The sequence below is a fragment of the Adiantum capillus-veneris genome, chromosome 2 (assembly GCF_014529385.1).
Source record: "Adiantum capillus-veneris isolate H3 chromosome 2, ASM1452938v2, whole genome shotgun sequence".
Taxonomy (NCBI): Eukaryota; Viridiplantae; Streptophyta; class Polypodiopsida; order Polypodiales; family Pteridaceae; genus Adiantum; species Adiantum capillus-veneris.
Window position 1 is genome coordinate 80,564,499 of NC_140932.1, and position 25,724 is coordinate 80,590,222.

Below are 25,724 nucleotides of genomic sequence, written 5' to 3' on the forward strand. Positions count from 1 at the left end.
TTGATCTCTCTCCTCTGGTGTTTTCAACCATTAATCTCTCACCCTCTCTCTAGTGCTCCCTCTCCCCACTGCATAGACACCCTGGGGGTGCCCGTTCGGTGGGCGGTACGCTCTAGAAGCTTGTATATGAGGAGATCTATCGTGATAGATCCAAGACCATGTGGTTGCCTGGTCCCGAGAACGTTTTCTCATGGTTGTAGACAAGATCATCACCCGATTCACTCTTTTCTGCTGCACCTTTCACACTACACTCGTAGACAAGTTACAACAAACCAAAGATACCAAGCTATGTGGTTAGCAGGAACAAGATAGCAAAGCCTGGTCACCACATTGTGAAACTAAAACCCGATTTTCCGCATCAAATTGTACAAAGCAACAAGAAAAACATTATATGCACAATTCTTTCAAAATCCATAAGCGACTTGTGATATTAGATCTGAACAACATAAATGTGAGAATGAAAAGCCAGAAACAAGCTTGTTACAGAAAGCAAAAAGCAACGTGTAAGAGCATAATAACATTGCTTTAACAAGCGTTTAAGTTTTCTTCTGCAGGTGACAAGCGACCATGACGAAACGGTAATCAGAAAGAATACTTCTTCCCTACCAGCTTGTCCACTACTACCGGTACGTACTGTTGCGCATATACAGCTTTTTACAAGTCTCATCTTACAGATTATAGACTGGTAGATAAGAGGCCAGGGAAGTGTCCTGCTGGTTTGTGTAGAATCAAATGCAAAGCTATCTTAGACAAAGGAACCCTAAGACATATGAAAGGGAAGCGTGCAGCTCGGAAGTCAAATGAACACTGAAGTCTCTACACAAGAAGGTTGGCATTTTGTCGACCAACATCCCCCTTAGGCAAAACCTGCGCTATCGTGGAATGAAGAGTCACGGGATGAATTCTTCGAACTGTATGCAGTATAGTCTGAGTCACTAAGCTGACGTTTGTTCATACTCGTTCGCCCATCAAACATTTTGGATGATCTTGTAGATCCGCCCTCGGCAAGCTCTTGTGCATTGAACTCCTCAAACTCCTTTACTACCTCACTCATTGTAGGGCGGCAAAGCGCAGACTCTTCTGTACAATGCATTGCAATCTTCACAAACTTTTGCACCTCCAACATGCTTTCGTGCTGAAGCTTTGGATCTAGGATTGATCTTAGTGCAGCTATTCCCCCCTTATCGAGGAGGGCTTTCACCTCTCTTACAATGTATGTTCCATGTTCGATTGGCTGTCTTGCTGTGAGCATTTCGAGAAGCACAACACCATAGCTATATACATCACTCTTCTCAGTAAGCTGTTGCGTCAGATAGTACTCTGGGTCCAGATAACCCTGGCAACAGACAAAAGAGGAAACAAGACCTCAGCTCTATTTTAGCATTTAAATCCGATGAAGCCATGTGCATATGGGAGAACTACTCCTGAATTGTATGTTTATAAGACATCAGCTCAAGAGCGATAGCTGACTTACCACTGTGCCTTTCACTTGAGTCGTGACATGAGTTTTCCCATCGTTGGGTCCTATCTTTGAGAGACCAAAGTCGGCTACTTTTGCATTCAACTTCCCATCAAGAAGTATGTTGCTAGATTTGATATCCCTGTGGATGATAGGTGGGCTGGCTAAGTCGTGCAGATATGCAAGACCTTGAGCAGTCCCCAACGCGATATGTAGGCGTTGACGCCAATCAAGTTTTATGCCACTATAACCTGCATACGTTCTAAATCAATGAGCTTGAAAGTCTGGGGTCTTTCTGGTAAAGGTCATAACACGCAGTCTCAAATCTCCATAAATGTAACAATTCAGGACAGTTTAAATTATTGCTACACTAGCCTCTAAAACCAGTAACCCCATTTTGGAATAATGACCTTCCACTCACCATAAAGGGCGTCTCGCAAAGTTCCATTTTCCATGTAATCATAGATCAGCATTTGCTCTCCTTGTTCAAAGCAGAAGCCAACAAGGCCACCAACGTTTCTATGATGAACACGTGAGAGCAGCTCAATTTCGTTTTTGAACTCCACTGCACCTTGCATAGACCGTTGCTCTGCCCGCTTGATCGCTATCTTCTCCTTGGTTACAAGTTCTCCTCTGTATACCTGTACCAAGTAAAGGGAAAGATAGCTCAAGCTACCGCTCAAACATGCGGATCGAATACATCTTCCCCAAAAAACATGGGATAATCGATTTTACATCCAAAGCAGAGGTACAAAATACCTTTCCATAGCCACCTGAACCGATTTCGTTGCTCTCATTGAAATTGTTGGTAGCCTTTTTGAGCTCTGCAAAGCTGAACCAACGAGCTCCTTTCAACTTCAGCCCTCCGCCACTGTCGGTTTTACCTGATCCCCAAGAAGCTGCTGCAAAAATCACAATTCGCCACTAGATTAAACCAATGTAGCCGACATGATCAAAGAGTGCACCATGGTCCATAAACTATCAGTAAACGAAACAGAATGTGTCTACTTACGATAAGTTTCTCTTGAGCTTCTTGCTTTGTCTGCGTGGTATTTCTGCACAAAAGCAAATATGCAGGCTCCAAGAACAATCAGTCCAATAACAACAGCACCCACTCCGATGCCTATCTTTGCGCCCGTGTTTAGTCCTGAACCTCGTGTGGATGTAGGCCCTGCCACAATGCAGAACTAATGATCATACACAAGGCTAAAAACATTCTTTTGCCTACTAGCATGCTTTTACAAAGAACTGCTTACATTCAAAAGGATAGGGCTCTGCTTGAAACATGGGTGGTCCGAACATTGGCGGGAATATATTGCCAGCTGCGCTGGATATCCTCACAACATCTTCAGGAATCCAGATTTCAGTGCCGTTAGGAAAGAGCCACGCCGACACAAAGAGTTGGTTTTGGTCGTTGAAGAATGCCTCAGGTACCATAATTTGCATCTCAGACATGTTCAGATTTGTGGCCACTGTATTCACGAACACCTTCAAGTGGTTGCGATCGCTGAGGGTTGTGAATGACGGTGCCCGGTATGTAAAGTGGCATTTATACGGAATTGCACACGAGCAATCTATTGGATTTGGTATGGAGTTCATGGAGCATTGGTTGGTGCAGTTAGTGCTACTTTGATAGGATTGTGAAAGGGCTGCTGGAACTTGGGTGCACACTTGAGAATTAGCAAATGCAGAGGTATTGCAAACAGGGTTGCCCTCTAGACTGCATATCCCACAAAAATTGAGGTATTGGAACTTATAAGACTTGAAAATCTCTCTCTCTCTCTCTCTCTCTCTCTCTCTCTCTCTCTCTCTGGAGCTTGTAGAAGTGCAATCACGCAACACACTTGAAGAGGGAGAGCTTCAACCCTCAGTAATTGAAGAACTACTCACGATTAAAGAGCAAGTGCGGGCCATCAAAGAGGGGGAGGAACAACACAAAGAAATGACAACTTCTTGGTGGATGTTATCACAAAGACTCAATTTAAAGTGGACGAGGCCGAGAAATGGATCGAAATTGCCAAGAAAGGGAAAGGAAAAGAAACATCCACACCTACCATTATTAACTTGACAGTAGAAGAGGAGGAAAGAAGACGTGTGCGTGCCTTACATGTGAGAATTTGTGGCTTAAAGGCAAAGATAATGTGGAGGAGGAAGTAAAAGAACTTATGACTGTGATGGGGGTTAACGAGCCGACGCATACAAGAACTGTGGACAATAAGAAAAGTAGCAGCAATGGGGAAACCTCGAAAGAAAGGGCACTTATCCTTCGTTTCCCCTCCATGGAAGCGAAGGACTTTCTGAAGAAGAGACACTCTTAAGGAGACGGACATCTTCCTTGGAGATGACCTCACCCTCTCGCAGATTGCCCATATGTAGGAGGTAATGCCGGATATTAGAGCGGCAAGGGAGAAAGGAAAATTTGCTTTTTATCGGGACCGAACGGTGGTGATATTGGAGGGACGCTCCGCATGACGGTGCGGGACCTATGGGACCACACTAAAAGTTTCTACTTGGAATTGTAATGGATCCCTACGCCTTGATGTGGGCTCAATGTGGGTGCTTTTGAGGATATTTTAACTGGGAGGGACATCATCTTCTACTCTGAGACACATTAGGCCCCCTGGGCAGCCTATGTCGCATGTCAATGGATATAGATGGGAGACAGCTTGCAGATAGGGGATTCGATCAGAGAACGTGGAAGATCAGTGCGGTCTCGGTGTGATGGCTAATTTTACTACGCCAGCATATCAAGAGTTCCGATTTGGACAAAAAGAGAAGCCAACTCCTTGATAAAAAAAAAAGCAAACTGATTGTCCCTCGGAAAATTTTTAAGCTAACTTGAGTTGTTTTGTAGATATGCTGTAATCGCGGACGATTACTCTCTTTCAAGAAAGGGGGATGTCACAAACTGCCGATGTGTCAAGTCAATGAAGAGCAGAGCCAACTCACGGCCGAGGGGCTTAACCCCTAAGAAGAACAACAGAAGAAGTCCTACCAACTAATGGAACCCCGTTCAGGACCCAAGAGACATAAAGGAATCAAAATAAAGTAGGACCCACACACGCTTGCGCAGTAGCTGATGATGTGGCAGCTGTACGGACGCTTTGAAAATTGCGTTGACATGATGACGTGGCAGCTTGTACGAATTTTCGCGATTTGTGCTGTTGACGTGGCATTTGTACGGATTTCCGTGATTTACGTTGGCAACTTTTGGACATTGCTTTTGGACCAGATGCTTTTGTGTTTGAAGGCTTTTCATGTAAACTGCTTTTGGGCCTAGGGCCTTTAAATATGAGGCCATGGGCTCATTCTCTGGCATGCTTCTGGAGAAGGTGCGGAGTCTGGAGTAATGGCTTGTTCTCTGTTGATGCAATATAAAAAAATACCGAAAGGGGCGCCAAGGTTTGGGGCCAATACTCTCTGGGGTGGAATTCCGCCACTCCGTGTCGCGTGTCGTCTCTCTCTCTCTCTCTCTCTCAGTTCAGTTATTATTGAAGTGTTAAAAGTGTGTTCTTTTCTATTTGCACGTGGTGCCGGTCTTGTGACAAAAGCAAGCGAGATTGTTACAGCCATTGTCGATCTCTGATAGGCCATGGGAAAGCATAGCCATGGACTTTATCTTTGACCTTCCAAGAACGCAAACATGCAATGATGGGATTTGGACTATCATTTTTAGGTTCAGTAAGCAGGCCCATTTCATCTCTGTTAGAAATAAGATAAAGCCAGGACACATGGTCAAGATATTCATGAGCGATATCTTTAACTATCACCGGACGCCTCAATCAAGTGTCAGTGACAGGGATCCACGTATGACGAAAGGCATTGTTTGAGAATATAGGCACTAAGCTCAAATTCTCGTCTTCGTTTCATCCACAAACTGATGGACAGTCATAAGAGGCAGATTCTACTGTCTTGGATCTGCTCAAATGTTATGTGTCAGAGCACAAGGCAACTTGGGAACACCATCTCTCATTGGTTGAATATGCTTACAAAAACACTGTGTATATGTCAACCGGCAAGGCACCATTTGAGATAGTGGAAGGAGGGAAGAAAGTCTCACCCATTTTGCAAACTAAGGACAAGATAATTGAGGCAAACAAGTATGTGCAAGGTATGGATGAAACATACAGGAAGATGAAGATTGTTCTTGAGAAGACTCAGGCTAAGCAAAAGAAAGCTACTGATCGTCACCGTCGTGAACTTGTATTTTCACTTGGTGATTGGGTACTTTTGCGCTTTGAAAAGACGAGGTTAAGGAAAAGGAAAGGCAAGGAATGTTTATTTCCTAAGTTTAGTATGCGATATTGTGGTCCTTTTCAAATTTCAGAAAAGATTAGTGATGTAGCTTACAGGTTGAAGCTACCAGAAGGCTGGAAAATACATAATGCTTTTCATGTTAGTCTGTTAAGGCCCTTTCTTGGTGATGTGCCGGAGAATATGCTGGATGAGGAACAACCCGAAAAGGAAGAATTGGATGAGATTCTTGTTCCTGAACAGATATTGGCACATAAAGGAAGGAAGCCTGGAGGAAAGCTTGCCAGACGCTACTTGGTGAAGTTCAATAACTATCCATCGTTAGATGCCAAATGATGAAAGAGTCTGAATTGGTTGATTCACCTCAGCTATCGCAACTGCTTCTTGAAGCCTTTCAGATGGAACCCACAGTGACTTGATGTAGCCCTTTAGAGGAAGGTAAGAGCATGGTTCATGATGCTCAAAGGAGTAGTTAAGCGATTTCATCTACTCTTTCCATACAAAATTTGGCTAGATTAGTTTGTGCTTGAGAGTACACCAGGAGACTTCTATGCTTGATGTATGTGTTGTAGCCAGGTTGGTGGGATTGTTTATTTGTCCTACGCTACATTTTTGGAAGCATGTATATCTTGGATTCCCATCATAGAATATATGTGATATCAAGAGATATCTGCATGTATTATTGTCATGCAAGCAAGGTCGCTCGCAGTAGGGTGGGGTGTGTCAATAGGAGGTATATTTTTCTTGTTGCCTTCTCTAAATATGTACCACATATTTGTATATCTGGGCCACTCGAAAAGTCACTTACAACTTTATAAGTTGGTGGGAACTAGGGAATTAACTGAAAGGGGCAAACTAGACAGTTGACACAAAGAGGGCCACCTGTAGGACACCTCAGCAAGAGGGGGCACCCATTATGAATTGGGGGTTGATTTTTGCTCCATAAGTGACCTACAGTGTGTGTGAGTAGTGGGTGCACATTGACAGCTTTAATGGAAATCTTGCCTGTCACAAAGTGATGACGTGGCTGCCAGAAACCCTAATTCTGTTGAAACCCTAACCCTAAAATCAAAAACCCTAATTCTGCTGAAACCCTAATCCTAGAATCAAAAACCCTAATTTTGCTGTAAACCCTGACCCTAAAAGGTTGCAGAAAATGCTGACGTGGCAGGCAACAATATGGCATCTACGCAATTTACGGTGTGATTTCCAGCAGCCAGAACGACAGCTTTTTCTATGGGCAGCTTTTTGGCATTGCTTTTTCTACGCAAATTGCTGAGAAAGAGAGAGAGAACCCTCTTTGCTTAATCTTAGCAAGAGAGAGAGAAAGAGAAAGCCTCTGCTTTATTTATTAAAAGAAAGAGAGAGAAAGAACTTTTGCTTTATTTTCAAAGCTTTTACTTGAAGCTTTTGATTTCAGCTTTTGGGGCTCTGCGTTTAGCAACCCTTGTACCTTTAAATATGTGAGCAGGCCTCTCACAACTCAGAGCATCTGGACGCAGAGTCTGAGTGTGAGCGCTTGCCCGCACTCTTGTACTTTGAACTCAGATTAATACAAAAAGAAATACCGAAAGGGACGCCAGTCTTTGGGGCCAATAACTCTAGGCACGGAACTCTGCCGGGCCATTGTCGAATCGATTGTGAATTGTGAACTGTTTTGAAGTGGTTATTTGGTGCTGTCGTGGTAGATTCTTGACTTGGGAGTGTCCAAGTCTGTTACAGTGGTATCAGAGCGCGGCCGATTTCTCTTCTACGAGAAATCCGATCCCAAATTTTTTTTTTCTGCGGCACCTATGGCTTCAGGCAACGATCGGTCGACTCGCTCTGCATCCGGAGATGCAGGAAGGGATCACAACGAAGATTCCGGCACGGAGTATGTTCCGCCTCGGCCTACTCAGGCGGAGCGTTGAGAGATGGAGCGTTTTGCGAAGGATCCAAAATTGCAAAATATAAGAGCGAGACTTCTTTCCAGGAAGTGCACCCGCAGTGTGGCAGAAAACCACAACACCACCCCCAAAACCCGCTCTCAAGAAACCTTGTGCTCACAAGAAATATACATAGATAGAATTAGAAGAGGTGGTTGATGCACGAATGCACAGCTTTTGGACGCGCAGAATAAAGCTAAAAAGCACGGCAAAAAGCAGAAGAAAGGCGTTCACTTCCCGGGCTATTTGGGTCGTCAGTCGACATTTGAAAAGGAAAAGAAACAAAAGAAATGTGTTCGATTTGAAGAAGTACCCAGTTCTTCTTCTTCTTTTTCTTTGACAGTTCTTCTAGCTCATCTGACTTGAGCGAAGAAGACTGAAAAGGCAAAAAGCGAAGCAAGAAACAACGCTTCGGAAAGGGCAAGAAAAAGGCAAAGAAGTCTAAATCTCGCCCAGTGAGTGACAGTTCTATAGAGGACTCGTCTACAGACAGTTCAGACTCTGATAAGAGCAACTTTTATGCAAAGAAGAAGAATTTTTACAAAGCCAACCAGTATGACTTTCTCGAAGATAAAAGCAAGAAAGTCAGAGAGTTTAAGGAAGGTGGACAATCAATTAAAATTTGACACGTGTTCGGGATATAGAGATGCTTCGAAGGTTGTCTTTTGTCAGCAGTTTGACGTCACTTTCGTGGGAGGACGTTACTCAGAGCACTCTTAAGATTCGGAGAGCTGCCTCTTACTTTTTAAGGGGAATGCTCGAACTTGGTGGTCCACGCTTCTAGTAAGCAAGACTGCGCCAGTTAAATGGCTGAAATTCAAGAGGCTTTTTATTTCTTCTTGGTTGACTCGAGAGGATGAACGGGATATACGAACTGCTTGGACCCATCTTCGGATGACCAAGAAAGATACAGTGGACGCTTATTGCGAGAGATTCTGGAGCTCTTTTCTACCTGCCTCTTCCTTTAAGAAGATCTTGTTCAAGGAGCAGATTGAGCGGTTTACCTTGGGTCTACCTACAGAGATTCGAGATCACTGCTTGGAACAGAAGTCAGCTTCTATTCAGGAGTTGATGAGTCATGCGAAACGGGGTTTTGCCATCCACTCTGGCAGTCTGACTTACCACTGATGAGATCATGACACAAAGAGCTGAATAGACTTTGACAAATGAAAGTAGAAAGAGAAAGAGCAACTCAGAAAAGAAAGATGCACGACCCAAGCTTACTCCTCAGGAGAGAGCTGGCTTCATCAGGGAGGGGAAGTGCTTTGGATGCGGGGAACCTGGACATATCTCCGCGAAGTGCCCTAAAAAGGCACAGAAAGAACAGAACGACAAGGACGACGAAAGGCCTGAGAGTTTGAGAGTAGCTGAGGAACGTGGAAGAAAAGGCAAGATGAAAGTAGGACTGGTTCCAGATTGCGTGGGTACCGATCCCAGCACGTTGGACGAGAGTACAGAACTTTGCCGAGCTTGGGGCAAAGTGAAAGACCAAGAGGCCCTAATTTTCTTTGATGGAGGAGCCAAGGCCAACTTCATTTCACCGGAATTGGCGGCGTGGCTCGAGATCACTCCTGATCGGATGGGACCACTTGCGGAGGCAGTTCTATCGGCACCTGACAGGGACGTAGCCATTACACCTGTCATTGGCAAACTTCGGTTGCATTGCTGAAATTCTCTGTTTTTCTGCTGTTGGGTGCTCAAAACCCTGCACACGCATCCCAAGGCTTTCATGGAGCTCCCTTGGTGTTCCCTTGCAGTTTAGGTGCGAAACCCTAAACCTGCAGAAAAACACAGCAAGCTGTAATTCTCTGTTTCAAATCGTTTTTAGTAGAGTGAAAACGCCTACGCGTGTCCCAAGGGCTCCCGCATGCAATGTCCCTTGTAAATTGGACGAGTTTTCACACAAGAAAACTCTCCAAACTCGCAATCTTCCGCGATGGAACTGTGTGTACTTGTGGGGGATTAGCAGTTAGCTAATCCGGTTCCTATTCAGAAGACTCTTGCCTTGGCAAACGCGCATGAACCCTCAGAATTGTATATATTCATCTGAGTAGCCCAACTAGTGGGACATTACCATATGTGCCAAAGGGGAGAGAGAGATGCACGAAAGCAAATCATTGCGCTACATGAGATAGAGGAGAAAAAAAGTTTTCCATTAGACCTGTCAACTTACATCCACTACTCACACACTGTAAGTTCACTAATCAAGTTCAAATCAGCCCCCAGCCTCATTTGAGCGCCTCCTCTTGCTGAGGTGTCTTGTAGGTTGCTCTCTTTCTGCCAAGTGGCCAGTTTGCACCTTTGAGTTAATTCCCTAGTTCCCACTCACTTATAAAGTTGTGACTTTCCGGGTGGCCCAAATTTCATTTGGCGCACACAGGCTTCCATACTCATTTGAATTGAGTGCTAACTGGCCCGACCAATCCCATACTGATCGACCTAGACTCCCGCTGTGTGAAACCTATTCGGCCGCAACCGTTTCACACTGGCCATGCAATGTCCACTTCCACCTTTTTCAAGGGTTTCGAGAAAAACAAGTACGAATAAAATAAAGAAAAATATGTAGTACATATTTAGAGAAGGCAACAGGAAAAATACACCTCCTAGTGATAGAGGGCCTGCCCAATACTTGGAGTCTATCTACTATCGTACCCATCTTCAAGTCAGGAGACCCTATGGAGCTCAGGAACTATCGCACTATCATGATTGGACGCACATTGGCACGGTTGTACACATCCATTCTTGAGCAACAGTTGAATAGATGGGCAGAGGTTGAGGGCATACGGGCAGCCGGGCAAGCAGGGTTTAGGAGAGGTTTCTCTACTCTTGACCACATTTTGACACTCAAGAGCCATTATTGAGGAGGGTAGATCACATGGGAGACGGATTAGTGTAGCGTTGTGGATTTCTGCAAAGCATCTGACACAGTGCCCAAAGCTAGATTGATGCGTAGACTACAAGAGACGGGAGTACCCATAGGAGATGCAACGTCCCTTGGATGCATTGCATAGGTTTTCCCACAACAGTGGTTTACCTGTCAACCCCGGTAAAACCAAGGTTATGGTGTTTTAACGCCACCTCATAGTGGATCGAGAGAGCAACACTGGCATTCACATATGGCCATGAGACAGTGGAGTATACAGATGCTTACACCTACCTTGGTGTGGTCTTTAGTGGACCAACATTTTCATTGAGGAGAGCAGCAGAGACCAGATTGACCAGAGCCTATGTAGTATTGGAGGGATTGGAGAGGATTTGTTCACAGATTTAGTTTCAAGAGCCTCGGAAGAAACTCTTGCTTTTTGACACTTTGGTGGCTTCCGCATTGCTCTATGGAGTTCAGATATGAGGGCCCCCTTTGGACCATCATGGGAGGTCAGGTCGCATTGATGGATGGAGAGGCATATAGAAGCCTCTGGTCTCTATGATCTTGCAGCTTATTAGAGCCAAGACTTCAGTACCACATGACATTATCCGAGTAGAGCTAGCTGCCCCCCACTAGTGGTTGAGGCGCTCACCAGATCAGTCTCCTTTATACACCGCTTATGGGACCTCCCTAGAGATAGATATGCCGCCTAGCACTCCTTTCGACAGTTAGCTATGCAGGGAGATACAACATGCTGGTATGGGGAGATGACATCATGGTTTCAAGGACATGGGTTCAGCATGGACAGATTGCCCCCTTTCCAATACTCATTGGATTTCACCCTTTCTGACTCTTACACAGTCAGAGATCACCAGGCTCATCTGCCAGGACCTGACTCAGCTAGATACTAGGAGGACATGGATACAACCAGAGTAGGAACTGTGCGCGAAGATGGCTTTCTATAGAGAGCATCTTCTCCAGCTTACTGAGGATGGTTTTTTGACGAGGCCGAGATACATAGACACCCACTTATCTCATGGGATACGATGCACTATTGGCCAAATACGCACATATTCAAACGAGCTTCGGGTCGAGACCGGTATCTAGATATAGCGGAGTAGCAACAGAGGCCAAGACATGTCTCCTATGTCACATGGAGCAGGAGACAGAGTTACATTACACATGCCACTGCCCAATTTACTATGAGATATGAGGCTGCTTTCACTGCCTGTTCAGGGAGGGCTTTGGACCTCTCTCTAGAGTCTTGGGGTATGAGGATCAGAGATGTCTGGGACTGTTTTTGCTCGAGCTGCGCAAACACAGAGAGAGCCTGATGAGAGGAGAGGCTAGCCAGTCTCAGAGACGGATCACAGACTTCTTTAGAGCGGACACTGGCCAGTCGGAGGAGCAGCTACCACAAGAGAGCTCACATTCTCCTTATACTAAAGGCACACTGATTGATCGAGCAACTGAGCTTGGGAGATTTGGACGCCCACGACTGCGGAGGACTACACAGCACCGTCGGAGACTGCATCGGAGGATTTGGGTCACTTTGGCCCAACATGCATGCCGCTTGTTCAGACTACTGACCATGGAGGAGATTGATAAGATCTGCCAGCGACGGATGATAGGTCTCCTGTGCTTTAGCTCTTTTGAGGATTTTACATCATGCTCATCTTTTACCACACACAAACCCACATTGTGTTATATTAGCGCCCCCCCCCCCCCCCCCCCCCCCCCCCCTCATATCCTACACAGTTCCATTTCGATACCTTTTCTTTTTATTTTTTATACTTGGACACTGTATCATATTCACCGTGTTGTAACTTTTTGGTCTCATAGGTCATTTTGGCCTTTTGAAGACGTTAATATAACATTTCATTTCATTTCATCTCTCTCTCTCTCTCTCTCTCTCTCTCTCTCACACACACACACACACACACACACACACACACACACACACACACACACACACACACACACACACACACACACACACACACACACACACACACACACACACACACACACACACACAGTTTAGAAACCACCACTGCAAACCTCAGCCCAGATTCACACCCGCGGCACTCTCATTGACTGAGCATTGGAATTAGGGAGATCAAGACGCCCTCGATTGAGGAGAGGCTTCACAGCATCGACGGAGACTACATGAGAGGATTGGAGCCATACTGTCTCGACATCCAGAGTGCAAATAAGGATGGATTCAATGATCACTCATATCCCACACAGTTCCAGCTAGTAGTACTTCTAGTTTCATTTTACTTTTTGTACCTAGACAAGGTATCGGATTCATCAGTATGTAATGATTTGGTCTAAAATGACCTCTTGAAGACGTTAATATATCATTTCATTTAATCTCTCTCTCTCTCTCTCTCTCTCTCTCTCTCTCTCTCTCATAAAGTTTAGAAATGGTTGTACCCCCCCAAGCTCCATCCTTTTTCACCAATCTGTCTCATAGGCCGACTTTGGCCTTTAGAAGACGTCAGTAAAAGTTTCTTTCTTTCTCTTTATAGTGTAATGGACATCGAGCATGCCCAACAACCTATGATGGTAGGTATGATTTGGTTCTTTGCAGGCCACCTTGTACAAAGGCCAATACCTATCCAAAGCCCCTCATGCAGACTCAGCTTGTTGTTGAGATTTTCTAGGTCACATTCCTGCACTTCCATCTATATTTAACAGACTAGCTCTCCATCTCCAAGGTTCTACCTTCATGTTCCATTCAAGCTCTCCTCCTTGATCAACCCTCAAGCTCTACTGAAATTACTCTTTCAATCGTCTCAAATCTCAAGATCTTTCAGTTGATGTTTTCCAGCTCAAAGTCAGGGGGTGGCATTCTTTGTAGTTCAGTCTTATGATCATATGTAAGATGTCATGAGCATGCCCTCTTCGTCGTCAATTAGGTAAGATCTTCAAAGGCGCCTCTTCGTGATAGATTTCAGACGTTAGTTTAAAAAATCATACAACACAAGAAAGGTGGCAGAGCATACGCACTGGAGTTCTTGGTCAAAATTTCCCAGTGAAGTGGAACCAATATTGTTATTTCTCAAAGACAAGAACAGAAGTGATGGCTTGGAGGTACTGAGATCAAGGGTTCCATTTACTTCATTGTTGTCAAAGTTTCTGCAGTAAATGGCCAGACAGGTTAAGCAAGCCAAAAGAGCTTTAAAGAAGGGAAAAATACAGTAAAAAGCTAGATAAATGGCAGAAACTCACACTGCTGCTAGAGAAGGTAATTCAAAGAATGTTTTGGGCACTGGTCCTTCAAGATTTGCTCTGTCCATTTGCCTGGATCATACATGTCAGACTATGAGGTCACAGAGGGCAAAATAACTTCGTAATAATTTGGCATATATAAGAGTAGTGATCCGTTTGAAGGGCTGACGAGCAAGGCGTGTATATATTTGGTGTCAAATTTCATCAAGCAGAGTGTATAAGGGGCTCTCCTCGTCACAGCCCTTTGAACAGATCAGTACTTGTACATACATCCCCGTTTGATGAAATTTCGAGTGGAAGCTCGTGTGGGGTATATAAGGGGCTCCATGCTCATCAGCCCTTTGAACAAATCACTACCCTTTACATACACCCTGTTTGATGCAGTTTCGAATGGAAGCTCACAGAAACAAATACTCACATGTCTGTCAAACTAACAAGTGATGTCATCCAGGCGGGAAATTCAGATGGTGCATATTGGTTATCACTTAGCCCGCTGACACATCATGAAAGTAAGCACAAACTCAGGAAGCTGCTTGCAGTTATTACTGTTTTCAGTTTCTAAGTCCATTGAACCTCTTGTGCTATGGTTTTGCTTAATTGGATGCTTACAGCACATTCAGTTTGGTAAGATTGGTCAAATCAGGCAACTCTCCAGTCAGCTGATTAGAATTCAAGTGCCTGCAAAAGTATTGAGCAGGTGAATTCGCAAATCAAGGCAAGTTATCGGATCGCAGATCTAAATGTGTCATAATGAAATCTCACAATTCTGTTAGGTTAACAAGTTTGCCAACACTTGCTGGAACAGTACCGCTGAACTTGTTGTGGTCGAGCTTCCTGTGCATTATAATGTACCATTATCAAATGCAGATACGGCAGAATTTTAAAATGACACTTAACAAACTCTGGTTAACTGGTGATCATATGACAACCACCACTGAATGTGGAATCATGCGAATGCAGTTTGTGCTCTGCGTGTAAGAAGATTAAAGTCTTACAAGACTCAAAAACATTGGTGGAAAGCCCATTATAAAGATTCTGGTCTTATGAGGCGTTCCACAAACCATCAGCCTACAAAGTTCCCTTGGTTTTACATAAAGCGATTCAATGTGAAGCTGTAGAAGTTGCATAAATACCTTGCAACTTTCATTGTCCTTTTGAATGATATAAATGAGATGGATATAGATGCATGAATTGTGTGTGAGAGAGAGAGAGAGAGAGAGAGAGAGAGAGAGAGATTACAGGATGGTTAAATTCAAGCACTGTTCGATTCCGTCCGGGATAACTCCTGACATCTGGTTGGAGTCAAAAAGCCTGATTGGTCATGAGACAACGTATTAGTAGCAGCTCTTTTTAGAAGAATAATCAAGTGTGTGTGTCTCTCTCTCTTATATATATATATATATATATATATATATATATATAAGATATATTTATTTATTTATTTATATTTTGTATGTATGTATGTATACACATATATATATGCCTAGATGAATCCAGGATAAGCCTAGATTCACCTTTCAAGGAAAGTGCAAGGTATAGACTCAAGATATCCATCAGCTTATTAAAGTAGACACATACATGTGAATAAGTGCCATGTCAGGGTGACATATAGCACTTGGAATTGATCCCTCTAGACTGTTGTTGTTGAAATGGCTGCACAGACATGAGACTAAGCCTTGAGATTTATCAGACTTAAGGTCATGACAAGAACTCAAAATTCGAGTTAATGGTTTCAAAGCAAGACCATGGCTCAACTTGCAGCTTACTTACAAATGCCTTGTTGCTGTCAAGTTGTCCAGTCCCACATTCATTTGATTTTTGCCGTCGGAGGAATATGGGAGCTCACCTTGCAAGCCATTGCCAGCAATGTCAAACCAGTACAAGTTTTTAAGGCGGCCAATTTCATGAGGGATTGGACCTTGAAGCCGGTTGGATGTTAAATACCTGCAAAGCCGACAGCTGTAGTCGTAAGACTCTAAATATGTAATACCAGATAGAGACACCTATCAAATGTCATTGTGTGTGCTAGCTCTTCATGAATGGGTATCCTTTTACATGTATTGGAGCTGTTCGAGATTTCCCAACTCTGGTGGTATCGATCCGGTAAACTTGTTCGATTGCAGTCTCCTGAAATTAAAAAGGCCTTTCCAATGAGGATTCCATCCCTGACTCACTAATTCAAGTAATTCTTCTCGGTACAATTACACCCTCTCTTACAAGTTGTGCAGATTTACGAGCTTTCCTAACTGAGGGGGAAGCTTCCCAGTCAACTCATTTTGTGACAAATCCCTGCAATAATTAAGAAATTCGTTGAGTCAATATGTGCTGAAAAATAGAATTAAGGACCTTAATTTCTTGTATGCTTCAACGAAATGAGCAATATACAAAAGCATCGATGTTGGGCTTATAAAATTTGAACTTACAAAGTTTCTAAAGCTGTAAGCAAGCCCACATCCTCTGGAAGGGTTCCTGTCAACGAAAGTCCACTAACTGCTCTGATGGGAAAAACAAGAATCATTAGATTATACAGCAAAACACATGGTTGAGAAAGGAGCCATGCACACAAAAAAGCTAATTAAAAATCCCAACAAAGCCCGCAGTCGATGGATTTTTTTTCAATATGCTATGCGCATGTAGGCGCTGACAGTGCCATAATAGTACATAGAGATGGGCACTGCAAAAGGGCATAGCTACAAATTGTCTTTGCCAGCCCTTTCGAAGTCTAAATGTGTTTACAAATCAAAAGAAGAGACAAAGAATTAGGAACAAGCACCAGCATGCATTTGTCAAGGAAAATAGTTTATCACATGGGTGGACTGTGGAGTCGCATATTTCTTATAAACTTTTTCACAGGCACACATCTTAACCAGTTGCCAGCCTTGCCACCCCAGATAGCAGCCTGGTGTTTAACCACTCGTTTAACACTATTTGGAGGATTGCCTTCTTTGGGAGGTCATCGGCTGTTGATTGCAGTCTTGACATTAGTTGATTGAAATTCGGCTCAAGACCCTATTAGGGAATCCCATCGGGTCAACAATTATCCACACACCGCACTTGCATCCGTACTGTTGTAATGGGAGGACACCACGTGCCAACAAAAAGAACAGATGAGACAAACTTTTAGCACTTCAAGAACAACTGAACTCAAAGAGATGCACTACACACCAAAATGTGGCAGCACTGGCCCCAAACCTTGGGCCCCCTTCGGTATTTCTTTATATCGCTTCAACTTAGTACAACGGTGGGGAATGGCTTTGCTCTGCTCTCCTCTTGCTTCCACACAGATGTCAGTGAGAGAGCCCACCCTTGGTATACAAAGGCCCTAGGCCCAAAAGCAATACATGAAAAGCATCACATCTTATCCAAAAGCATTTGGCCTAAAAGCTGCCAAAATCTGTACGCTGCCACGTTAGTAAATCAACACCAGAAAATGCGGCAGTCCGTACAGTGCCATGTCATCGGGATTCATGGAGCGTCCGTACAACTATTGCCACGTCATCAAAATTTATGCAAAGGGATTTTGGGGGGTGTGTGTGTGTGTGTGTAGGTCCTGCTTTATTATTATAGGTCCCATTAGACGAGGTACCCATAAGTTGGTAAAACTCTTTTAATGATCGGTCCTTTCGGCAAGGAAGTGCCAATCGGCGAGAACCTCTTCTTCTTCTACTGCTCCTAGGGTTTAGGCCCCTCGGCGGGGATCTGTAGGCTGACTCTAGTCTTTAGTGGCTTGATACGTCAGTGCAACTGTTACACCATTGTTGAAAGCGAAACTTCTTTGTATCAATGTAGATTTTGAGGGCATTCTCATTGGGATCAAACTTTCAATGAATACTCTTCCCTCTATTCACAATTAAGTGGTTTCATTAATGGAGGAGTGTTGTTTGGTATGCAAAGCGGACGTACGCTGCTTTTTGTAGACAGGCAATTCCTAGGCTTGTGATTCTCTCTTGCTTGGTATAGAGGCTGTTTCGGGGTTCAGTTTGAGAGTACATTAGACAGCTACGCTAGCTAGTTAGCTCCTGCAAATTGGCAAAGCTCATTGTTATTTGTTATTTGTACATGGGAATATGGATCTTGCTAGCTGAAGCCTAAGAGCAATACGAGGAGAGGTTTTCACCTCCTCTTGGGTTGATAGAAATGTATAATATGTGGTGTGCGCTGCGAGCAGCACGCACGTGTGTGTGTGTGTGTGTGTGTGTGAGAGAGAGAGAGAGAGAGAGAGAGAGAGAGAGAGATATGAAATGAACTGTTATATTAACGTCTTCAGAAGGCCAAAATGACGTATGAGACCAAAAAGTTACAACTGGTGAATCTGATATCATGTCTGAGTACGAAACTAAAAGAACTAAACTAACTAAGCACTAAACACTAGAACACTGAGGAAGGAAATAAATCTGAAGCTGATTCGGGATTGAGACGAGATACAGGGGGAGGGGTTGGTGGGTTCGGATGAAATCCCTCATCGGTCGTTGTCGAATCTCATCAACCTCCTCCATGGTCAGTACTCTAGTTGGGCGTCTTGCATGTTGAGCTAGAGTGATCTGTATCTTGTGTTGCATCCTTCGTCGATGGTGGGAGACTCCCTGAGGTCGTGGGCGTTTGGATTTGCCTAGATCAGTGGCTCAATCAAGCAGCATACCTCTGGTATGGGTGGGCTCTGAGATCTGCTGTATTGATTGCTCCTCTGGCTCTCCCCTAGCCGGTGTAAAGAAATATGTGATCCGTCTCTCAGACTGTCTTTCCCCTGATGTCCTCAGCAAGCTCTCCCTAAGTCTGCGCAGCTCTAGTAGGAACAATCCGAGACACCTCTGATCCTTGTATCTCATGACTCTAGAAAAAGGTCGGAAGTCTTCTCTGAACAAGCAGTGGAAGTGGCCACATATCTCATAGTACGTCGGGCAACGACATGTGTAGTGTAGCTCTGTCTCTGGCTCTAAGTTACATAGGTGACATATCCTGGCCCCTGCTGGCACCCCTCGAAATGAGCCAGTCTCGATCTAGAGCTGATGTGAGGATGTGCGTATCTGCTCAATAGTGCATCTTATCCCATGAGATAAGTGCGTATCCATGTATGCAGGCCTTGTCACAAAACTGTCCTCCGTGAGTTGGAGAAGATGCTCTCTGTAGAAGGCCATCTTCGTGCCCCACTCCTGTGTCGGCTGTATCCATGTGCTTTTGGTATCTAGCTGAATCAGATCCTGGCGTATGAGTTTGGTGATCTTTGTCCGTGTGAGAGACAGGGAGGGTGCATCCAGCCTGAGTATTGAAACGGAGGCAATCTATCCATGTTGAAACCATGCTGTCATCTGTCCGTACCAACATGCTGTATGGCCTTGTAGAGCTAGTTGTCGAATGACTCCAGGGCGAGCCGAGCATATCCGTCCTTGGGGAGATCCCATAGACCGTGCATAAAGGATACTGATCTAGTCAATGCCTCCACCACGAGGGGGAGGGGGGGGGGCGGCTAGCTCGGCTCGGATAATCTCATGCGGCACTGAGGCCTTAGCCCGGATCATCTGAGCGATCATAGAGACCAGAGGCCTCTCCATACATCTCCATCCATTTGTGTTGCCAGATCTCCCATGGTGGTCTACTGAGGGTCCCCATACCTGAACTCCATAGAGCATAGTTGGAGTCACTAAAGTGTCAAAAAGCCAGAGCTTTGTTCGCGGTTCCTGAAACTGAACCTACGAACATATCCTCTCCAGTCCTCCCAAATCTGCATATGCTCTTGTTAGTCTGGTCTCTGATGCTAGTCTTAGTGAAAACACCAGTCCAACGAAGACTACCCCTAGATAAGTATACGCATCTGTGTACTCCAGAGTCTCCTGGCCAGACATAAAAATGGGCGCTAACCTCCTGACCCACTGTGGTGTGGTGTTGAACACCATAACCTTGGTTTTCCCCAGGTTGAGAGACAATCCACTATCATGAGCAAATGCATGCAAAGCATCCAAATGACGTTGCATCCCCTCTGGAGAGTCAGAAATCAGCACAATATCATCAACATATAGTAACAACGGAATCCATTTCCCTGCTAGCTGAGCCCCCCTGTCTCCCTCACGCTCTACATAGTCAGAAAACTTATCCACATACATCACAAAAAGAGTCGGGGATAGGGGGCATCCCTGCTTTACTCCAATAGTGGAGAGGACCATGTCAGACATTCCCTTAGTGGTGCGCACCCGCCCCATCACAGTCCTGTAGAGAGCCAGAATCCCCCCATATCAGCTCTGTAGGCACACCCATGTCCTGTAATCTACGTATAAGTCTGGCTCTCGGTGCTTTGCGGAAATCCCCAAAGCTACAATAGACCTCTTGCCATGGTGTCTACCCTCCTCAATAATATCTCTGAGTGTCAATTACTTCTTGCATATGAGCAATGTGCGAGAGGGTGAGGTCATCTCCAAGAAAGATGCCAGTCTTCTTTAGAGTCGGTCTCTTCTTCAGAAAGTCCTTCTTCGCTTCCATGGAGGGGAAGTGGAGAATGAGTGTCCTTTCCTTCGAGGTTTCTCCGTTGCTCCCACTTTTCTTAGTGCCCACTCTCCAGGCCCTTGTATGCGTCTGCTCGTTGACCCCCACCAGAGTCATGAGTTCTTTCACCTCTTCATCCACATTATCTTGGTCTTTCAAGCCACATATCCTTACGTGTAAGGCCCACACACGTCTCCTTTGCTCCTCTTCTAGTGTCGAGTTGATGATGGTTGGTGTGGGGGTGGGGGTTATTTCCTTGCCTTTCCTTTTCTTGACAATCTTGATCCATTTTTCTGTCTTTTCTGCTTTTTGTTGGGTCTTTGTGATGACATCTACCCATTTCTTTTTGTTGCTCTCCACCTTCTTTGATGGCCCACACTTGTTCCTTAATTGTGTTAAGCTCTTCAATTACTGAAGGTTGAAGCTCTCCCTCTTCAAGGACATTCTGCGATCGCACCTCTGCGAGCTCTTTCTTGAGTAGTGCAATTTCTTCATCTTGGGCCTTCATGCGATTCTCGAGTGTATGTATCGTGTTTTCCTCTGCTATCATGCGCGTGTCGAGAATATTGATAGTACCTAAGAGATAATGGTTGATCTGGCTGATGGACTCGCTCAGCTCTTCTTTGCATTTTTGGATGGCATCCTCCACCGGGTCATCTGTGCCATTCTGCTTCCTCATAGTCGAAGGGCCGCCAAAGGAGAGAGAGAGAGAGAGAGAGAGAGAGAGAGAGAGAGGAGTGAAGAGGGAGGCACAGGATATTTTTTTAAATAAAATATTTACTCTCTCTCTATGTGGCTAGGCTTTCTCTCTCTATGCGCGGAGTTGTTTTTTATTTTTATTTTTTTAAAACCCTCTTTCTCTCTCTAAGCTTCCCTCTCTCGGATCTGGGTGGAAGGAGGAATTTAGTATTTTGCTGAAGAGTTGGAAGAATAGGTACCCCAATGGTGCCAATTGCAATGAATGGTAAATCTGATGGTCTTGGTGAAGCAGAGACACGCAAAGATGTTGAAGTAGCATTTGAATTGAAGGATGGCGGGGTTGTCACCTTTTCTGTAAGCTTCGGGGTTGCTGAAAAGCTGGTGGATTTTGATGAAGAGGCAATGTAGGTTGTTAATGTAGGGCATGGCGAAAGACACTTCGGCACTGTTGAGGCATTGACGGTGAAAGCCGGGGTTGCCGGCATGGTTGTCGAGATTGCCGACAAAGTGGTTGGGAACGGGGTTGCCGATGAGAAGAGTGTTTCAGATGTTGAAGCCTCGGAAGGTAAAGGCAAGGGTGGAGCATGTCCAGGGTCGGGGATACTGGCTCCAATGAGGGAATATCCCCCACGCAGCAGGGTTTTATTTTCGAACTCCTGCAACTTTTGTAATGGCAGGTTGATTGTTTCTGCAGCGCTGGCAGATTGCCCAATAATTTGCGGGTCAGGGGCTGCATGATTGATTTGCTGATTTGCTTGACCGAATTCATTAGGTTCAGAGGCATTCTCAGCTTGCCCAAGTACTGGATCAGGGGCCTTTGATTCTTTGCCTACAGCAGCTTGCTTACCTTGGCCGGTTGGGGAGTCAGAGGCTACTTGCTTAGTCGCTTGCCCGTGATCATGCGGGCCAGAGGCGGTTTGAGGGTTTGCTTTGCCTGCATATTTTGCGCAAGGCTCAGAGGCTTGGAAAAGAGTAGTTTGCCCCTCTTCATTGGGATAGAGGCGTAATGTACTCCTAAGGATTGCAGAGCAGTAGGGCTTACTGCAGCGCTGGAGGAATTGAGCAGGAGCGCCCAAGTTGTGGCATCTGCGAAGAAGTGGGAGGCCAGGCGAGGGCCAGCAAACGGATCCTCCTCCCTGATCGAACCTCCTCGTGATACCATGTGGAAATCAGAAGTGCTGCTCTACACTGTGCATACACACACACACACACAGACGTGCAGGTGCTCGTGCAGGAGACGGTTAAACACAGAGGCGCATATGGACAGACGCAACCGCTCGTCGTTTCATTCATGAGATCCTCTTTAAATAGAGGCGTGAGTCGATAATACAAAGGTTGTTAAAGCCTTCTGGCTTATTATTACAACAGCAGCGGGAGCAGGAGAGAGCCCGGGGGGGGGGGGAGGGGAGATTTAACGTCGTAGGAAACTATCCCGAGAGACCTTAAAGATTTAGCCGACGAGGAGAGTTGAACTCAAGACCTGTTATTCAAAAGAGAGAGAGAGAGAGAGAGAGAGAGAGAGAGAGAGAAAACAAGAGAGAATATGGACGAGGAGAGTTGAGCTCAAGACCTGTTATTCGCGAGAGAGAGAGAGAGAGAGAGAGAGAGAGAGAGAGAGAGAGAGAGAGCGCCAAATATATTAATATTGTGCGCATGTTCACCTACACAGTTATGGAGCTGTTTATAGAACACTACAATTTTGAGATGTGTAGGTAATGTGCATAGATAGATGAGTTTGTGCATATCATGTGTATGGTCTGGTCAGTAGCTAGCTTATGTATTTGTTTCTTTCATCTTTCAACTAGCAAGAACCCGATGTTCCGTACTGTGTGTATCTTATCATCATTCAGTGCATCATTAGTTTGGACCTAGCAACCTTGGCTAGGACTTCGGCCTACTTGATCAGGATTTTCTAGCTATTCCACTGCAAAGTCTGGCATTGGACTGGACTGGTAAGGGTAAATTCAATGGAGGGTATCTTTATGGTAGCCTATTTGGCCCTATGATCTGGCCTGGTGGATGAAATTTACAACTTTGTAAGTGTTACCGTAGCTTCTATCGAACGAGAGGAAGGTGTATTCTTCCCCCCATTGCCAAGTCTTACTCCTCTCCGGACATTGGCATCCTCACGTGCTGCATGCACACCATTGTAGCTAGTACAGAAAAAGAGGAAAATGTGATTCAAAATGGAACTCGACACTCACAGAAATATAACTCGCCGTGGATTAGCATCGTTGCACACTATATGTGGCCACTGCAATCCACAAGGGTCGTTTCCAGTCCATTGAAGGATGTTCTGCGCATTCCATGCGTCTTGCAATGCTAGTAAGCCATTCACTGCAAAAAAGAAAAGGGAAGAGAGAAATTATTTGATCTCTCCTCTAAAAAACCAAGTAGGAATTATGTTATATGCAGTCGAACAATGAGGGCTACCATCATCTTGATTTGTCGCAGAGTCGACGACTCTGTGTCGAAGGATTGCACACAATACTAGGGCCCATGAGTGACACCACCTCCACCACCTTGAGAGCTTCATGTTAGGGTTTTACTGCATACATCTGCACCGGATCAATATTATGGTTTCAAGCGTGCTATATATGGGAACAAGGAAGAAATTAGGGAGGGCGGTGGTGGCATGTCATACAGCTTGCCAATAATGCTAGTTTTAGTACGCGATCAATTCAGGTTCTACTAGAAGATTTGCAGCTAATTATGAGTTAATAATTCAGTACCTCCTACGACGTTGCTGATGATCAACTCACGCAGCTTTGAGCTCTGCTACCTGCAATATTTAGCCGAGTTTTCGGAAGCTCATGATGGATGGGAGAGAGCGAGAGAGAGCGGCGGGGGCCTGAAATTAGAAGGTGGCGTGAGCGTTGTCGGATTCAGTCTTCATTTCCTTCCCATGCACGCACGTGAATACCGCACTCAAATCTAACTTTAATTTGTGGTTTTTGTATTTTTCACAAATAGTTTTATTGGCAACATTTCTATGTTTTACTACAAAAATGTATTCTAACCAAATAGAAATCATCCTTGACCAGAACCCATCTTCTCCGCTATGCTCCGCATTTTTGCTAAGCTATGTTCTCGCTCTCCATGGTAGAGAGAGAGAGAGAGAGAGAGAGAGAGAGAGAGAGAGAGAGAGGAAATGAGCGTTTTTCTCTTACTGTGTCGGCCTCCTCCTAAGCTACGTCTTCACATCTCGCCTCCGACAATGCCGTTCATCCTTGGACGTCTTGTTTACTTACACTCAATGCTGAAAAATGACGAGGAATGGGACAATTGATTAAATAGCTGGAACAAATCACTAATTAATACTGCACCCAAATCATTAATAGTTGGGTCAAACTTCAAAGGGCAAAATTACTTTGACTTGCCAAGGGGACATGCATCGGTGCGATAGGGCTTGAACCGTGGTGAGAGCCTGTGAGCTATGGCCTCCTTTTGCCTGATCCCCCCTGCTTCTTTCTGTGCTCTCAACTTGTAGGTACATCAAGGGTTGCCTTCGGAGTGGGCTGGGAAGTTGGTGTAGGCCTACCAGCAACAAGCACTTTCCATTGATAGCCATGGTGGGACGCAGACAGAATCTCTAGGTGAGTGCAATCACGCTTTGGGGAGATCACCCATAAATATGTTAATATAGCACGTGAGTTCAATATAAGGGGTTTTAAACCATAGATTTTATCCATATTTAACATACACAAGGGTACCAAACAAAGGAACTTTACACATATAAAATAGAAAAATGGTGTGTTTTATTCATGAAAAATCTAGAAGTAAGAGGTTTTTAAAATAGGCCTTGGGTTTATATATAGTGACCGTCCCCTAGTCCCCCCCCCCCGACCCAAGAATCACGCATCCGTATGCTCCTTAGATCCCTCCCCATGGGCACCCTTCGATGAATTTCTCTGCAACGAAAGAGAGGGACCCACTAGGATTGGCCTAACTAATTGTGCTCGAGGTAAGCCTTTCATTAAGTTCTCAATTGTCCATACTAAAAAAACTTTTAAGTAGACTTGGAAGCTAGGGTTGTGGTATGGTTACTTGTTGGTTCCCGTCCCCCTATCGACTTTCTTAAACAATGGATTAAAAATAACTAGGGACGTTGAGAGGATAAACTTCACTATAAGAGGAACAAGCGAGAACTGCTTCGACTAATACTGCGGAATAACAAATGAAAAAGGAGAGAGAAAAAATTGCGTGTGTGGTAATCGATGCAGTAATAGCCGTGGCAATGGTTTGTCAACAATAAGCGCAGAAAAAGACGCGGAAATATATCCGCGACTATTACGCGTATATTGCCGCGGATATTACCGCTACACGGTTATTCAAAAATAAAGGTGCTCATTTGGGCCACTCAATTTTGGGTGGCCCAAATGAGCAACTTTATTTTTGACCTATATAAAACATATGAAGCATCAATCATTTTTTGAAAAAGTATAAATGAAAAAATAAACAATAGAATTTGAATACAACTTACCTTGATAATTTATAGTGCCAAAGACCAACTATTTAAAAAAGTTACAAATAAGATGGTATTTTAGTTCAGTTGTGTATACATATATTCATAAAGTTTTTCTTGTGCCACATTGGGACTTTAAAAGAGGACTACAAATAATTTTATATCTGTCCAAGTCCTCCTCCTCCTCCTCCTCATCCACACGTACGTACGTTTGATCGTCTTGACTCTACATTAACCAAAACCAAATAATTAAACAAATTAACAACTGAAAACAATTAAAATAATAGTATTTTTTTAGACTTATCGCCTGTAGAGATCCAATTGCTGAGTCAAATTGCTCTTGAG

General features: G+C 44.5%; 1 protein-coding gene across 2 annotated transcripts; it reads right to left on the reverse strand.

Annotated features, from left to right (window-relative positions):
* Nucleotides 1–485: 485 nt before the first annotated feature.
* LOC147463060 (putative leucine-rich repeat receptor-like protein kinase At5g49770) lies at nt 486–23,457 on the reverse strand. 2 transcript variants are annotated; one of them, XM_086486949.1, is made up of 19 exons: nt 23,348–23,457; nt 23,119–23,251; nt 16,165–16,236; nt 15,959–16,030; nt 15,797–15,868; nt 15,512–15,685; nt 15,320–15,394; nt 14,981–15,052; nt 14,504–14,575; nt 14,351–14,419; nt 14,160–14,234; nt 13,742–13,813; nt 13,520–13,648; nt 2,716–3,179; nt 2,472–2,630; nt 2,219–2,361; nt 1,881–2,100; nt 1,475–1,710; nt 486–1,336 (listed from the first exon to the last, which is right to left on the reverse strand). In XM_086486949.1, the coding sequence occupies exons 1-19, from the start codon at nt 23,448–23,450 to the stop codon at nt 857–859; spliced, it is 2,892 nt and encodes a 963-aa protein (XP_086343075.1). In that variant the 5' UTR covers nt 23,451–23,457; the 3' UTR covers nt 486–856. The 2 variants fall into 2 exon arrangements, with proteins under 2 accessions (XP_086343075.1, XP_086343068.1); XM_086486942.1 differs by lacking the exons at nt 23,119–23,251; nt 23,348–23,457 and adding an exon at nt 16,907–17,886.
* Between the last annotated feature and the right edge of the window lie 2,267 nt (nt 23,458–25,724).

Bases quoted from the DNA above. Each gene is read 5' to 3' on its own strand.
- LOC147463060 (XM_086486949.1), bottom strand. From the start codon at position 23,450: ATGAAGCTCTCAAGGTGGTGGAGGTGGTGTCACTCATGGGCCCTAGTA. The intron at 16,237-23,118 runs GTGAGTGTCGAG...TTTTCCCATCAG, and splicing joins CCACGGCGAGTTATATTTCT to AGCAGTTAGTGGACTTTCGT. The intron at 13,649-13,741 runs GTGAGTTTCTGC...CATTTACTGCAG, and splicing joins TTACCTTCTCTAGCAGCAGT to AAACTTTGACAACAATGAAG.